Below are 16,699 nucleotides of genomic sequence, written 5' to 3'. Positions count from 1 at the left end.
TAACAATTTCACAAACCCTCTTCTTTACACTTTTGCTGCTCATCCGAACAACTTGTGTCCAACGGGAGGAGTATTTATCTTCCTTTACGCCATGATGTATCTAATGAAAATGTTTTATGCGTACAAACGGTTTTCAACCAGTTTTATGGTAACACATTCAGATCTTCCACTGGGCGTTTGGATCGATTGAAAGAGAGCAAAAAGGCGATAACAAAAGCGATCGCTTGCGCCGTTACGATCGTAAGTAGAAGCAAAACTTTCATCGATACACTTGCTAAAAAGCGATAGACCCCACTCCGATTCGGGCTTCGGATATGGGAATGTGCAAACGATCTGCAAAATAACCGAAGGAAAAGTTTTTTCATTACAAAACTATTTAAGTGGCATCAATTGCACGTACGTCTGGTGTTGTTGAAGAGGACGAAACTTCCGAGATCAATTACAGTGGAAACGTATCTTCCGGGGATGTGTACGGATCGGTTTATTTGTCGAGAGTTTTAAGGCAGACTTTGCGAAGGAGAAATGAAGTATGTTTCTATGAATGTAGAACAGTGTGCAGGATGGTTATACAAACAAAAGTCTTACTTAAAATGGGAAGAACTTTTCCTATGAATTTGATTCTATATTTTCTATATGGCGGTAGCTATTCTGTCATTTGTCTTAAAATTGCTTTTCCAGGAAATCACCCCTTAAATCTTTGGTTCAATGTGAATAAAGTTTCGATTAAATGGATTCAAGATTTAACATCAATCCACTGTACAACCACTGGAAGATTTGTTTTCGTCTAATTTAGCTTCTAAATTAAACCGGAACCAGGATCATGCTGCAGATGACGCTGCTGTGCACCAACGGCATCAAAGAGGCGGTTTTCCGAAAATGCATCTACCACAATGACACACACACACACACACACACACACACACACACACACAGAGCAGAACGCGACATGTCATCATCCAATTAAATATTCACTATCGGCTGATCAAATTCAGCATATTGAATGCGTTCGATTGAAACTGGAATCACATTAAGGCCGGCTGGTGCCAAACAGCTCGGACTGGCTGAGACTAAAGGCATTTAAATGTAGGAACTAATCACGCCTCACTACGCCCGTGATTTGCTGTCCTTCCCCGGCATCCTCTCTTCCCCATTTCCGGGGAAGATTACTCATCGCCATCACCACCACGAGCGGCGGTTCCGGAAGTCGGCGTAAGTCTTATTAATTCATCCGCTCGCCTTCGACAAATCGATCAAACTCGCTCCATCGCACCGCATCGCGAGCCTCGGAGGTTGGCGTACGGCTCATTGGATTAACAATTGCGATGCTCATTCCGCCTGCTGATTGATTACCCAATCAATGATTGTCACCACGGAACGCCAGCCCCGTCCCGCCCTTTCGGACGCGGGCGCCATCTTGTGCCGGCTCCTGCTCGGTTCGTCGATTAATCAATCAGCACAACACATCGAACTCATTCCCACTCCACCCACCCGACGTCGGTTGGTCGTGGCGATGTTCTTTACTCCAAAGACGACGACGAACCATGGGGGGATGGCTATTCTAGGTTCCAGATGTTTCACGCCGTTTGTTTATGGCCGTCTTTTTTATTGCTCCTCTTCGCTCCAACGCCTCGCAGATGAATGTGCTCCGTCCCGGCTCGCCATGCTCTCTGGATGCTTGTGGCGGTTGAAATCTGTCATCCAGTAGCCCTGAACTCGACAAGCGATAAACACGAACTTATGGCAACGAAAATGCCCACTCGTCCGAAACGGACCGAAAGGTGTGCATCGGAGCATAACGCGTGCTTCATATTTTCTTCCTTCGATGAAAGCGGGACCCAAAGTCTGGTTCTTCTGGACTATTCCTCTCAAACACGCGCACACACTCCCCCCGTCTCATTATGGCCGTCACGGCTAATAGCATGCAAATTGAGAGCTTCACTAATGAATATCAAGAGTCGACGAATCATAGTAACCGTTGTCGATCGGCGGCAACGGCGAAGACGACGGGCAAGTCGAAGACGACAATGTCATCACGCTGCCGTCATGGCGACCACTTTTCCATTTTCATGCGCGCGCGAAAAGACGCTTCCGTCATGGTGGTGTCGGACACGAAATTATGCCATAAACATGCTTTCGCCGGGGATTTTCCTTTTCTTTTACACTTTTCCCTCACACTTGCTTTCCCCGTCCTTCGGTCATTCTCGGGCCCGAATGGTGCGGGCGACGTTAGAACATCTTTTCATGAATAAATTGCTCAGCATTACTGAATTAGTTTGTGTAATGGTTACTGTATTTCCGTTTTTTTTTTCGACGACCCACCCTGACAGTTGCTCCCCTTCCCCCACCGCGCCGCTCTTCCGATCGAAGGCTATTTCGCGAGTGGTGCTTTCAAGAATGTGGCCATAAAATCGCTATCGTTTCATTTTTATTTTCCTGCGCGTCGATAATATGGAACACAGCGCGGGAGGAACCGGACGGGGCGTGTCGTTATTTATAAGCTATGCATTTTTCCCCCGCGTGGCATTTGCATTCATAAGCTGCCAGGAACGATGCGAGATGGGAGGGACAGTAGAGAGGGGTAGGGGATCGTTAGTGTCCTTCTGGGTTCTTTTCTTCTTGAAGGTTGACTCTCCGATAGAATTCCGACGCCAGGACTAGAAGTCCAATCGATTATTCCCCAGGAATGTGAAAACCGGTCGGAGTGCTGGCAAAAATGGCATCCCCGTGGCTTATTCTGCACCGGAACCCCTATCCGTTGACACGTTGCGGTCATCAGTGGGAAGAAAAGACAAGCCAAGGATGATTATAGCCGGTTTTGCGGTTTTCCGAATGGAGTACAAATTAAGTGTGCAAATTCCTGAGCTGCAAGGTAACAAGGCAACGCCCCGAGGAATGTAATTAATGTTTACCGAGATGGAGTTGTCGTTTCAGGGGGCTGAGATCGTCCCCTCAAAGCAACATCGTCGTTCCGTTGGTGCGGCGTGCCCGTGTAATGTCGTCAAATAGTTGGCCGTTTATTTCCCCGACACTAACTCAACCCATCTCTACCGTCTTTGAAGTGGAAGCCAACTAGTTCCGATAGACAGGCCCAGATGCTTGATTTAAGTTCACCACGCTGGAGACACTGCCGTCGAAGTTCATCTCCTAATTTGTATGCTAAATAGAGAGCTAGAGGATTGCTAGCGTTTCTTCGTCATAATTAGCAAATAGTTGCGGAAAGTGAAATTGAGTCGTCCTTCAAGATCGATCTGAAATTCTTCAAGTAATTTGCAACAGAGCAATCGGAGGAAGTTGTCACTTTGTTTAATTACATTTAGTACACGTACTACTACTTATTATGCATATCGTAGAGCAAGCTTGATACAGGTTGGCTTTTAATTATATTGTTGTAATTTTTCAACCATACTATTAAACATCTTAATTGAGAGGTTTTCTAACAACATGTGCATTATTGACGCTTCATTCAAGAGAGTTTAATTTCAACCTTTCGCTTTCGACCATAGAATTAAATTCTCATTTGCAATGTGTAACATCTGCTTGTCTCAAGCTTTTTTATCGTTGCTATAAACTTCCGGCATGGTTCGTTGTTGTGAATTTTGCTAATACGGTTGTTAAAGTATTTATAACACTTTTTTGAAAACTGCAATAATGATTTGCATTACCATGGGTGAGGACTTTAAGAAAAGGTCTTTGTAAGTGAAGTAATCTTTTGTAAAACACATTTGAACTAATTACCGCTTACCGCAAGAATTTGCCTTTGAACACAGCATACATTTGTTAGATCGAACATACGGGGTCGTATGATTTTTCTATTAAAACAGTCGCTTGTAAAGCCCACGGATTTGACTGACAATAAGAGGACAGGCCAAACTGGAACTCGACCTTTACCGCCCTTAGCTTTGCTGTTCTACATCATCCCGGCAAAAAGAACAAGCGTCTGACACCGGATGTCGACATCCATCGAGCGATCGAACCTCGAGCCCAACCATTCGAAAAGGTGCAGAGCCGGAAAAGGGGCGCAACGCTGCGTAAGGGTAGAATTCTCGCCTGTCAGTTGGCGAAAGCATAAATTTTCATTATATATTATCGCATTAGATACGTGTCAGAACGTCTTGCGACGGCTCTTACCAGCCGGACCCTCGGAGTGCGGGACGAATGGGAGGGAAATGGCACGCCGAGGGAAGGATTTGACAGAAAAAGGGAAAACGTTCTCCGGGTCGGGTCGCTGCTAAACGTGGAGGCGTACCATGCCTCTCCCACCCGGAAGGCGTACCAAACCAGAGTCGACTGCGAAAAAGATACGCTGAAGCTGGAAAAACGGTCCGAGTGCGCGAGTGCGCCCATGTTTGGGGCCCGGGCAAAAGATTGTGGTGAACGTGTGTCAGCAGCAGACAACGACACCGGCCGAACACAAGCCGAAAACCCGTGGAGGGAGTGAGTTCCCCAACTCCGCAAACGAAACGCAATGCTTGGCAAACCTAACCAAAGTGACATTTAAATTACAACAAGACCGAGTACCGTTACCTTCCGCATCCGACAACCAATGGGAGTCCTTTGGCGTAGAAAGGATCAGGATCCAACGGTGGGTCCCTTTTTGCTGTGGGGAAAACCGGTAATGTCGTACGCCTCGCGACCAGGGGCGATTACACGCGTGAACATCGGTTACGCCACATCCGAGGGATGCGAAGGTCGCCCGTGTGCGTCAGGACCAACAAGGACCAAAACACACCCACACCCAGCCCACCCGGTTTGGACATGCGGAACCGCAAAAATAGAACAACACTCTTTCGTGTTCACTCGAAAAAGGCAAACCCACAGTAATGGCCCTAATAGGGAAAGTAGACAGGGTGGGGGGGACCGGGTTCATCCGGGTAGACGTGTGGTAGTAAATGGAAAATAATTAAGTCAGACTGTGTGTTGCGAACACCCCCCCCCCCCCCCCCCATTCGCCCGGACCATTTAAGGCGTAAAAACTTCCGATGCAATTAGTTACAAATAATTACTTTATCTTATTCGTTCGACTCCACTATTGCGCTACTCGGTTTTTCGAATTCGGCGTTTGTGTTTTTTCTTTGGCCGCCACTTTTCGACGTGGCGCCGGACAAAAAAAAACTAACGGAAGAAAAACAATCTCCTCCGACGGCGTAAGCCGTTTTTCTCAAGAAACAAAACCATCCGAGCAAAGTGTGTGCTGATAAGCGTCATAAATGGCAACACAAAACCCCTGAAGCCCTCGCCGTGGCCTGTAAACAGCGAAATTAGTTCCATTAGAGCCTGGCCTGCGGGGAGCTGCGTTTTTCTTCGGAAGATAATGTTTTCGGATGAGTTGGGTGGCGATGAAGTGGGGGGGGGACGCAGAGGAGACAAAGCACAAAAAAATAGCACAACTCTGGTGGGACGAAAATCTTTTCCTTTTCCTAATGAGCGAAGCTACCGGGGCTTCTGTTAAGCCTGGTGTTGATGTGATTTAATAGTCTGTTGTGATTGGTGGACCTAATGTGTTTTACTGGATCACGGTTTCGCCGGAACATCCGAACAGGGGCAACATTTTTATACTGAGCTCCCTTAATGATGCTTGTTGTCGTAACGCAAAATATTCTATTGAAAAAGCATTATTTATTCGAAGGAAAAATTCTGTCATCAGTACTACGAACACTTTATTTGCATTAACATTTCTAGGAACACTTTTGGTCGTGGTGTAAACAGAACTTAATATTTTATTTATGTTAAAATATAACTTAAATATCAAATGGAGTTAGTTTAATCGCTTTCTGCGTAGTAATGGCATCAGTTATGTGATGTACTTCTTCAAACGCCATAAGTTCCCATGGTTGCGCTTTCGGAGCAGTTGCGATTGGCAAAAGGTTCCTCTTATTGCTCTCCAAACAAACGGTACACGGGTTCGTAAATCTAACGAAGCCGCAAGCCCCGTTACGACGCCGTCAAGTAGTGTTGTGCTTAATGAATGTTTTGGCGAGATTCATTCATATGAATCTTTTACCTAAGATTCATTCAGATGGATTCATGAATCTTCGCGGATTCGAATATTCAAAGCTTAATGAATTTTTCGAAACCTTAATGAATCTTCATGAATCTTTCATGGTTCTGTCATGAATCTCCCCGATTCCCCGATAGGCGTGGACAATGAGACCAAAAAAAAAAAAAAAAAAAAGGTGGTCCCTCAACCGACTTTTGGTTGGTGACTTTACACCATTTGGTGTGTCTTTGGGATTCATGAATCTCGCGGCGAAAGATTCATGAATCCCTTATAAGGCAGAGATTCATTCAGATTCATGAATCTGGATCCGATTTACACAACTCTACCGTCAAGTGATCTACAAACTCCCTCAATTGCACCATGCAGCGCATAAAAGGTGAAACTGCACTCGAGCAAATAGTAACCTCATAAATTGTTAATAAATTGCGAAAGGCGAACGGAAAACAGACCAACCCGAAGTGGGGAAAGGAAACTCCGCCGCACTCCATTGCTCGGGCGCGGACTGTTTTTACACAATCGAGCACAATCGGGCAAGAAACAATAGAGCACGAAACATCGCGCCAAATCGAGCGAGCTGCCTTCCAGACGCTTGACGACGACCGCCCTGTGCTTCCAGCAGGGCACTTACCACGGGGCATAAATTGACGACACATTCAAGGAGGGACGTTCGGTCCGTTGCAATGCACGTTCTTGAGGCTTCTTCCAAGGGCCCGAAGGACCGACGTTGAACCCATTGGTCGCCTTGATTGTCGCCTGGCGTTTCCAGTGTGCAATGATTTCGTTCCCTTTGGCGAAACTTGCTGCGATGCCTGGGAGCTGCAGCACTCCCCGATGCTTTTCCTCCCGCGCCATCTTCACACAAATAAGCACAACCGACAATCGCTCCACGAGAAGAAGTGCCAGAACGATGCGGAATGCGATTTTCTTGCGCTCCTCCGTTCCCGTTTCAAGTGCCCGAGTTTGTCTTCGGGGAAGGATTAATAATTCAACAGGACTTTACACCTTTCCTTAAGGGGGTTCTTTGAGCGAAACTTCCATTCCTATTCTTTCAGGTACCCTTTCTTCAACTTGTCTGACGAACGAACGAAAGAGTGCTTCTCCCCCACAACAGACAACCTTTGTCAAGCATGGCCTGCTATATTACTCTCTAAATCAAAACCGACACACGTGGTGCATTGGTTTGATTCGTAATGTTATCGATTTGGCAAAGTATCGTATGACTTATGAAGGAAGATAACATGCAGACATTGAGCAACTAGTTCCAGTATTCCTGCTGCGGGTGTTTACGGAAAGGAATATTTCACTAAACGATAGCAATCGCTCTCAAGGTGGAAAGTGCATTCTTCACCTTAATGCACTTTGTTATGCAATCTCGGAGTGTTCCTTTCGGCCTGTCTGAAGGTAACCCGGTTGCGGTATTCTCATCGTAATCATTACACAGTTGTGCCAAAACAGCAGCAGCAAACAAGTTAGTTTGTACGGTAAAGTTGAGTTCAAGGCTAGCATGGCATTATTTTTCTTGCCTTCATTCCAAGAATACGGATCGTTGGCCAGAGCGAGCGTAATTTATTAGCACCAGCATCCACCGTAACGACCGAGACGGAAAACGGTTAGAAAGAGCAAGATGAAACCAGACGAGTGTAACGAAAACGGGTGTAATTGTTTCCGAACAAGGAAAATATTTTCCTAACACTCGAAAAACGGAATCCCAAGCATCATTCGGTCGGGTGTGGCAGCGAAAGGAGAAGCCAAAACTAATCCCCATCCCGAGACAAACCACCCCACCCCCCTCCCCGTCATCGACTTGAGCCTTCGGAAATGGTGGAGAGTTTCATCTTCGCCTCACTCACTGTCTCTCTCCTTCCCCCTCTCTCTCTGCAACTTCACTCCAACGTCACCTCCGGGATTTAACACCTTCCGTTTGCGTTCCACGCTTTGAGAAAGAATAATTTAACTTTGTCAAAAGGCTTTTACACCCACCCACACACACACATACACAGGGGGTAAATTCCCAGGACATGTGCGTTTGTGTTTCCTGCCTGCAGTCAAACACTTTCGTTAGAGCGCAGAAGTCAAGCTAGTTTAAACCACGCTCGTATTCCGCCGGAAGCGACGCAGCCGGTAAACAATAGAACGTGAAGAAAAATAATGCTCACACGAAAATGTCCCTTCTGGGAAGGGGGATGGGAAGGGAACGGTCTCAGACCGTTCAGCCATCTGAAGAAGACGGTGTTCATGTGTTGGTACGGCAGCTTCACAGTGAACAAAATTGATACGTGCGAAGGACCTGGCTCTCGGCGACAGTCCATCCGATGCTTCTTTCAACAATAAAGTTTTGTGTATTTTTCCACCATTCGATTCATGCTTTCTTATGTCGCCACCCCCCCCCCCCCCCCCCCCCTCCCCCAACATCCCTTTGCAATCATTAACTGGCTCAATATTTCGCTACTAAATTATTCATGCCCGTCGCTTTGAAAACACTTTTCAAGCCAGCCAGCCAGCCAGCCTTATTGCCTTCCAGATTCGAAACAAAAATGCCATCACCACGACAGGTGGGGGTTTGGGTAACGGGGACGTTGGGGGTGTGGGAAAATGTGGAAAACTTGACAGTTTGCTTCTAGTTGCCCCGAGAAAAACCCTTCCATTGACAATGCGGCCCAGGCTCCAATTTCGAACCGCCAGGTCGAGGAGGATGAAGTGAAACGTAACCGACGCGCGAGGAAGGAAAACCAGGTAACATGCAGTAGGTAAGTAGTGAAACTTAACTTTCGGCTACGACTCGCCGGTGTGTCATTTCGTAGCGTCATTTATGAACGCTTTTGTTACTTTATTCAAGCATCCGAAACCGTCCTTCAGGCCTGATCTCATCATGTTACACTTCTACCTTTCTTACTGTCTCCCGCTAGTTGTTTTTATTAACTTTTTTCATCTTCCCGAACAGAAGCAATTTAGTTTGGAAAGACTTTTGTTGTTTCCCCGCTCAAATGGACGGCAAACATTGTGTGATTTCCTGAAGGGCTTACTTGCTACACGAGCTATTTGTTCACGCTTTTAACCAATTTTCTCATGTTTGAATTTGTTCTTCTTACTTTACAGCTTTTATTGGTGTCTTCATTTTTGCAGCACATCTTCTTACATTAGCTCCGCCCTGGCCGTCTGTCAGTCAATTCCGAAAGGGTCCACCAGGTACTCTTACATTACTACATTATCCTACAAAAGTTTTAATAACACTTAAACCTCCCTCCCGTTTTTCCACCGCTTGCTTTCGGAAACTTTCCCGTCCCCAGCTAACCAGCATACGTTTGCACGAGTTTGTTCCATTCCGACGGGAAATTTCGCTGCAAATGGGCTAATGTCTTTTTGATCTGGTTCATCTCGGCCGGCGTACACTGCGGACAGGCGCCACGCAAGACGAACGGGGCTAAGCCTGGAAAAAGGAAGCGTAAAGAAAAACGATTAATGATGATATGTTGTGCGGCGATGGGATGGTTGAATTTAGTAATTTTACACTTTCATTTTCGTGCGTCCTTCCCGGCGATGGTTTTGCACGAATAATGTTTCTCTTCACCAACGGCAGAAAGCAAAAAAAGAACTCCCTCGTTTGCCACCACCGCCAGCTTTCGCAGACCCCGAAGGCATGTGCAATGTGTGCAAACAATTAGCTTTTAATTGCTGATTTAATTGATCCTTAATTGCAAACCTCAGACGAAAAACCGGTCCGCTTTCCACCGTTCTCTTGCATTAAAGTCGCACATCGGGAAGCTATATTAAAGTCCAAACTGATCGATGGATGCTAAGATGCACAAAAATCTGATTGATTGAAATTAATCGCTCATTGCCTCGGTCCACAATTTCCCCATCCAAGTAAACTACATAGTTGTAGAGGTTTCCATGGTAATATTGGAAGTAAAAGTTTAAGGTCAAACCGGGTTTAACGTATACAGAATAGGTTGATCTCATCACTAAAGTGCATTTTAAATTTAACTGCCATTGTTAATTAACATGTTCAATTCTTTTGCATAAATAAATCACATACATAAATTCAACGAATGTCAATTGATGAGTCAATATTATTAAATCAATTGTAATTCTACGAATCTCCACGAGAGTTTTGCAGTAATTATTTTAATTTGCCTCCCAATTGCATCACCGCTTGCTTGGAAACAACATCAATCTGAAATGGTGGTTTCATAAACTGTTTTATAAATGCTTACATAGACCCTATGGCGACGCTCGTGTCTCGTCGTAGGCATTTACAAAACGTTGCAATGGTTTAATAGAAAGAAAACAAAAACGTTGTCCATCCCCCCACCCCCCAACTCCCCCAACTCCCACTCAAAGCTGCACTCGAAACCGATCTATCAAACCATAAATTATGGTTTCCTAGGACTAATGCGAACAATTTAATTAACAACAGCAGCATTAACACCATCTCTCTTCCCTTGTCTCTCTTTCTCTCTCTCTCCCTCTGTGTCTCTCTGGTGGATGCAACAATTTATTGGCATTGAAGTAAACAAAGGTAGGGCGCGGAGGATAGCTCTTTGACGTTCGGCGGATCGGTCGGTGCAAAACCATGAAACGTTCCAGGCGATGAATTATGTATAACCGCTGCCATCGTCAACATTGCCCCCGATTTCTCCCTCCCCCCTGCGCTTCGACCATCGAGTTCGTGATATTTATTCCACGCTCGTCTGCCACTCCCGAACGGCCAATGCTCGCACGACACGCACGAACACACGGCCATGACAGGCGGACGTGCATGAGACGCACCAGAACATTGACACATTGCACCGACGGCTATGCACTTCTCTATGCGCTTCTAAAACCGCGTAAAACCCCACCACCACCACTAATAACGCATGGCGTAATCAAACACCCGCAGAATTGGGTTCCAGCAACAGCGGAGAAAAAGGGCCACAATTTTGACAATCGACACCCCGGCCGCACTCCCTCTCCCACCCCGCTTTCAGGTGTCAATGGGGTGCAACCACCCCTGTGCCATGAAGTGCGAATTAATTAAGTGTTAAAAGCGCACTTAATGGCGCCCCCAAAAGAGCTGCACCAAAGGGGGTAGAGCTTTAAACAGGAGTTGAGGTGCGGTGTGCTGAGGTGAGACTTAAAAAATAAACGCGACAACACAAAATATGGACCACGCTGACGTATTTGTTGCAATTAAACCTGCCGATGCGTGGCAAAACACGGAATCATAAATCGCTGAATTTAGAATAGAACTTAATGAACGCATATGTATCTCATTATGAGCCCGTGACGCCCGGCGCTGTCACTGAGCGTGCCCTGCGTGTTAATGCTCTCGAAAGCGCATTAAATGAAACAATGTAATGAAGGAATTTTCATGAACACCGCGCGCAACAGGGAAGCCTCCATCGAGCGAATGCGTTAAATTGCTTCATAATTGATATTCATCCTCATCAAGGGCATTCAACGACACTTTGATAGATCACAACCTCACGCACGAACTTCGGTGCGCCGTCGATTGCGTTGATAAATTAAATCATATTGCTCGGCAACAAATTCCTCATAATTAATTTCAACAACAATTGTTCCCAATGATGTTAATTTGCATCCACTCCGGGGTTGATATCAAATTGAAAAACAACGCGTTCCGTTGCGTGCCGGTTAAAGGAACTTTCGGTGTCTTTATATATCATTTATTCCCATCCTTGTTTGGCCATATCATCTCCGTTCTACACGATATAAATCGCATTTTTATTGTCGCCCAAGCCGCGCGCGGTGGTGTTAAATGGTTTGACTGCCTGCGAGAAATTACGGCCCATAAAATGCTTGACAAAATATATATATTCCCCTCCATCCATCGCAACGGAAGGCGTTTTATTCCTTCTCGAGTCACTTAGCGAGCGTTTAAAGTCTTCCGCTTCCGCAAAGGGGGAACGACGAGCGACGATTAATTTGTAGACAACAATCAAAGGCAAACAAACACACAAAGTCTGGGTGGAGATCATGCGGAGTGCCCCCACCGTTCAATAGTATTATTCAAAAACGATAAACTTTGCTTGCCTCAGAAGAAGCAAACAGGGATGCAAACACACCACACAACGAGTAGTAAAATTGAGCTCCCGAGGGATCAGGGCTCCAGACAAGCAATAAAGTCATTAGACGGAGACGAAACAAGTGTTCCCGGGCAAACCCGAATGCGAACCACAAAAACTTGCAATTAGATACCAGGGGGAAGTTGTTTCGGATATGTTTGCAGCTCTAGTTTGAATTTGATTAGGATGCCTTTTAGCTAACTAAACAAAGTTCCACCCAATGACTTCCTCAAACAGCTACGATACACTCAATCTCGTCCGAGTTTGTAAACCAAGTTGTTGGAGTGCGATTGCAGTACAGAAGAATAATTAATTCGTACGGAAACAATCGGAAACTGTGTTATGTCCGAAGCGTATAAAAATAATTATACAATTTTCAGATGGCGCCCAATGCACAACAAACCGCATGGTTGACTTGAGGAAAGACACCAATAGCAGCAAAGACAAACTTCCGAAAACCCACCAAACTTTAAAAGTACACCCCTCCCCGGGTTTCAGTTTTCCTCCATTGGCCAGATAGTTCTTGCTACACTTTGAGCCACTTTTGGTCCAAATAATGCAAACTCCATCCCCTTTCCACGCTTTCCACCACACACTCAATCCGTGCTAATGCCATTCGCTTTCGTCATCGAACGGAATAAACGTAATTATCATTTTAATTTTAATTAAGACCGCTTTTGTTCCGCTTGTGTTTTGCGTTTTTTTGAAGCCCCGAGCCGAAACACGAGTGGGGAAAACGACGAACGGAACACGAAAGAAAACGACTCCGAACCGGATGAACTAAAGCAGGAACGGGACGTAGGAAAATCGTAGAATAATCACCGACCGTGCGTTTGTTTGGGAGGCTAGGGTGGGCCAAACTTTGCCTTTGCAAATGGCCAAACAGCAAAATCCTAGCTTCTTATTTTGCTAGCCTTCCCCTTTTTTTGCTTTTTCCCCGATTCCATCCCGATGGTTTGTTTGCGTTGGTCAAATTCCTTGGCTTCTGCATTTGGCCAGTGGCGTCCTCCTACTGGGTGATGGATTGCGAGGTTTTCATTCTGCACTTTACGTTTTTCCCCCGTTTTCCACCCCCTCCCCACCACCCCGCGCTTGTGTTTAATTAACGAACAAACTAACAAGTTGAGTTGTGCGATTTTGAGAGGCGCCAAATTCAAATCGTTTCGCATTATGCCTCCCCGCTTTCCCGGCCCGGCATGGAAGTGATTCGATGCGCCCCGGGGGGTAAAGGTTTCCCACCTTGCGCTATTTTTTTGAGTTTTACTTTTTCTCCTAAGTGAACCCCATTATCTCGTCCTCGCCTTTCAGACGATGGTACTGGCGGAACTTTTCCAACTTTAACGTGAAATAGCTTCCATTTATCTGCTCTCCCCGGGACAATGCAATGAAAACTTTCGCCTACCCCGTTCGGCTGACCCCGTTCGGGAAGGCAGGAACACGTGTCTACTTACTCTTGAGCCGCTTCCCGACCGGATCGCAGGGCACCTCGCCGAGGGCACACTTCAGCTGGCGCATCAGGTACCGCTTGTCGCTGAGCGCCTTGTCGAGCGCCTCGTCCGATACCTGCGTCCGGGAGGTGGTGGTTGCGTCCGCCTCGGCCAAACCGGCCAGCTGTACCACCATTACCAGCGCGCACAGTCCAACTCCGATGAACCAACATATGCTGCTGCTGCTGCTGCGACTGCTGACCTGGTTTTTTGCGAACCGGGTAAATATGTGACCGCAAAAATTTCAGCAAGCCAAATATAAACGAGAAGAGGGTAAGAAAGCAAAACAAAATGGCATAAGAAAGAGGTTATGTAGGGCGTTGAGCGAAGAGCGAAAGGCAAGCAAGGTACGACGAAAGTAAGACAAGGTAGTTAAAAACAATTCCCAGCCCCGCGGGCCAAAAGAAAGGGAAAGGGGCTTCAACTCCGGCCGGTGGGCACGAGGGCTTTAATCACCAATACGAGCAAACATTATCTCCTCGCTACCCGGCCTGCAAGCCCCATCATGTACACCTTCTCGGTTTGACGGGATTGGAACTGGGATCCCTTTTATGTCTTTATCGTCGCACACCGCGCGTACTTGGATTTTTCTTTAAAGCTATTATGCAACCAACTATTACTCACCTTGCCAGACATCTTTGGCCGCTTTCTGTGTGACAGGGGGTGAAGGAAGCGTAAACACTCGCGCTATATAGCAGGGCGCGGCTTTGGGCTCACGAGCGAATCTCGCAAGGTTGGCGTAGCGTCAAACAACTGGTAATAATCCCAACCGGCACCGTGATTGCCGTGACGACACGATGTCAGAAGAGTAGTGGCCACCCGTTGTATTGTGTAACTGTCACTTTCTCCTTCACTGGCAAATCAAACCGAACGGGTGTGGACGGCTGCGTTCCCTTTCCAGCGAGTCGGATGCGATATGCTGCAACGGGGCGTGAGAGTTGGGAAACTTGTTCGTTAAAGCTGTTCGGTAGCAAGCTGCGCGCTCGAGAACTAGATTCTGAGCCACACACGGAAGGTGGGGCCGCACTGAAAAGTTTCACAGATTCGCTAGCGAACAGTTGCTGGCAGCTTCTGGAGCAAATGGGTTTGCAGAATTCTCGGAAGCACTCGTTCGCGGACACTCGTGGGAGTTAAATTTCTCAGACTCCTAAACACTGGAGAATGGTTCGATAAATGGGTAATGAAACTATCCCTCGCCTTTTAGTACACTCTGCTGCTCATAGCGGCCAGCTTGAAATAGACCTTTTCGAGCCGGTTATTCCTGCACTCACGCTATCTGATTTCACTTGGCAAAATATTCTACAGCAACAGTTGCCAGGGTAGCTATGATTGCACGGCGCTGTATTAAAACCCTCGCCAACTTCGATGCCGAACGACCGAACGCGAACCTCTTACCGGTGGCTATCAATCAGCAACGCCAAATGACGGAGTGCGAACTCCGGTGCTGTCCACTGGCTCGTGGACCCGCGGCTGAGAAACCACAAAACCTCGTCCGTCCGCTCGACCGGGTGGGTGATTGAAAAATGGTGGGAGCAACCACGGCTGCAGCTGCCCATGAGAAACGGCAAGACGTTCGTCCCCTCCCTCTTGCTCTTACCCATTTTCAACGCACGGGTCGTACGTGGCCGGGGCGACACGAGCTGAGGGCCCGCGGGGATTGTAACGATCACCTGCAGGTTTCTGTGTGGAATGTAGGTGGGCACTTGGAAGAAATTACATCGTGGGTTTTGCCGGGTGAAATGGACGGCCGTGGTGCTGATTTTCTCACTTTCGCCAGACATCCATCCAGGTGCAACGCACCCCAGAGGACCGGGCCTTTGTGTGTCTCGGGGGACTTCACAGCCTAAACACTTCGGCAGAGATAGAGAGGAAAGGAGAAAGAAAGAAAGAGAGAGAGTCATTCGAATGATGTAGATCGAACTTACACATCGGTGGAGGTGGAGGAGGTACGGGGGAGGTACCCGGTGCCGGCGGCAAGTTTATGACAGACTCAAGAAAGACGTAATGTAGAGTTCCGAAGGTTGCGACACCGGGGCTTCGGGTTTTTACCGTCAGCCGTCATGAAACTCGCCAGCAAACCCTTTATTGGCCTGCGGCTCGAATTGGCCAACAACGTTGGGAGGGGAGAGCGGGGAGTTTAATGCGTTATTCGCGGTTAGAACTACCTACACTTATCCGGCTCTATCCAGATATGGCGTGGAAATACTTCGTTACGTTGCGATTTGAGATAACTGAGAGCTCAAAAAAGTGGATTTGTAGCTCCAGCCAATTATTATATTTCATAATACTGTATACTTTTAAATTCTGATTCCTTTAGAACTTAATACAAGCCTTTCTTCGCCGTGGTTCTTAATTGAAAATCGACAATTATCAGGAATCACTTCATCATGGAACGTCACCTCCTTTCGGGACTAATTTTCCTCATACAACAAAACATCACACACACGAGACACGACCGAAAAGCTAGTAAGATCTATTTCTGTCACGCCGAAAAACGAAATTCCAAAGGAAACAACTTTTCCTCCGAGAGAGAGTGAGAAAGCGGGGAAAATCTCCTACCGGGACTCCTTCCGAGCAAACAAACAACACACAAGAAACCGTTTAAGAGGATTAACCGAAAAGAAATCCCCTCGAGACCACTTAATAGGGGATTACAACCGACTGGCACCCGAGAGAAGTTATGGCCTCCTTTCCGTTCCCTCCCTGGTGGGGATGCTGGGGAAGAGAGGACGAAGGAGAAAAAGGGAAACCATGCTGGTCCCGACACAACAAGCTCCAGCTTAGGGTGGGTCGCCGTAGGGCGCCTTAGCTCTGGTTACCCACCGCGGGCCACAAGAAGAGGTAGTAAATGACACCGAGGACCGAGGAGGGGAAAGGGATAGGATGAGGGGTCTGGCGTTCGGGATAAACAAAATTATGGCGCCAAAAGTGAACCGGATTCGGGACTTTGCCGGTAGCAGCCAGCTAATGGGATTTTTATAACATAATTTATTTTACCATCCGATGCATACACACACACACACACACGCACCATCAAATGGCGCTGAGGAGGGTGGAAGGACCTTGCTAATGCCAGAATGGGAGAAAAACCGGGCCATCCTTACGGCAGCTTTTAGGAGTAAGCTAATTTAATTGTTATGTTTATG

The 16,699-nt window shown here is 46.9% G+C and overlaps 1 protein-coding gene across 1 annotated transcript; it reads right to left on the bottom strand.

Moving 5' to 3' along the window:
- Nucleotides 1-9,285: 9,285 nt before the first annotated feature.
- On the bottom strand, nt 9,286-15,939 carry LOC131287554 (putative odorant-binding protein A10). The gene is given in 3 exon segments (XM_058316612.1): nt 9,286-9,425; nt 13,518-13,677; nt 15,919-15,939. Coding segments are annotated over 3 exon segments (321 nt in total).
- Nucleotides 15,940-16,699: the final 760 nt, after the last annotated feature.

Source organism: Anopheles ziemanni, chromosome 3, assembly GCF_943734765.1.
Source record: "Anopheles ziemanni chromosome 3, idAnoZiCoDA_A2_x.2, whole genome shotgun sequence".
In the NCBI taxonomy this organism is placed as follows: domain Eukaryota; kingdom Metazoa; phylum Arthropoda; class Insecta; order Diptera; family Culicidae; genus Anopheles; species Anopheles ziemanni.
This window is presented reverse-complemented; position numbering and strand designations above follow the sequence as displayed.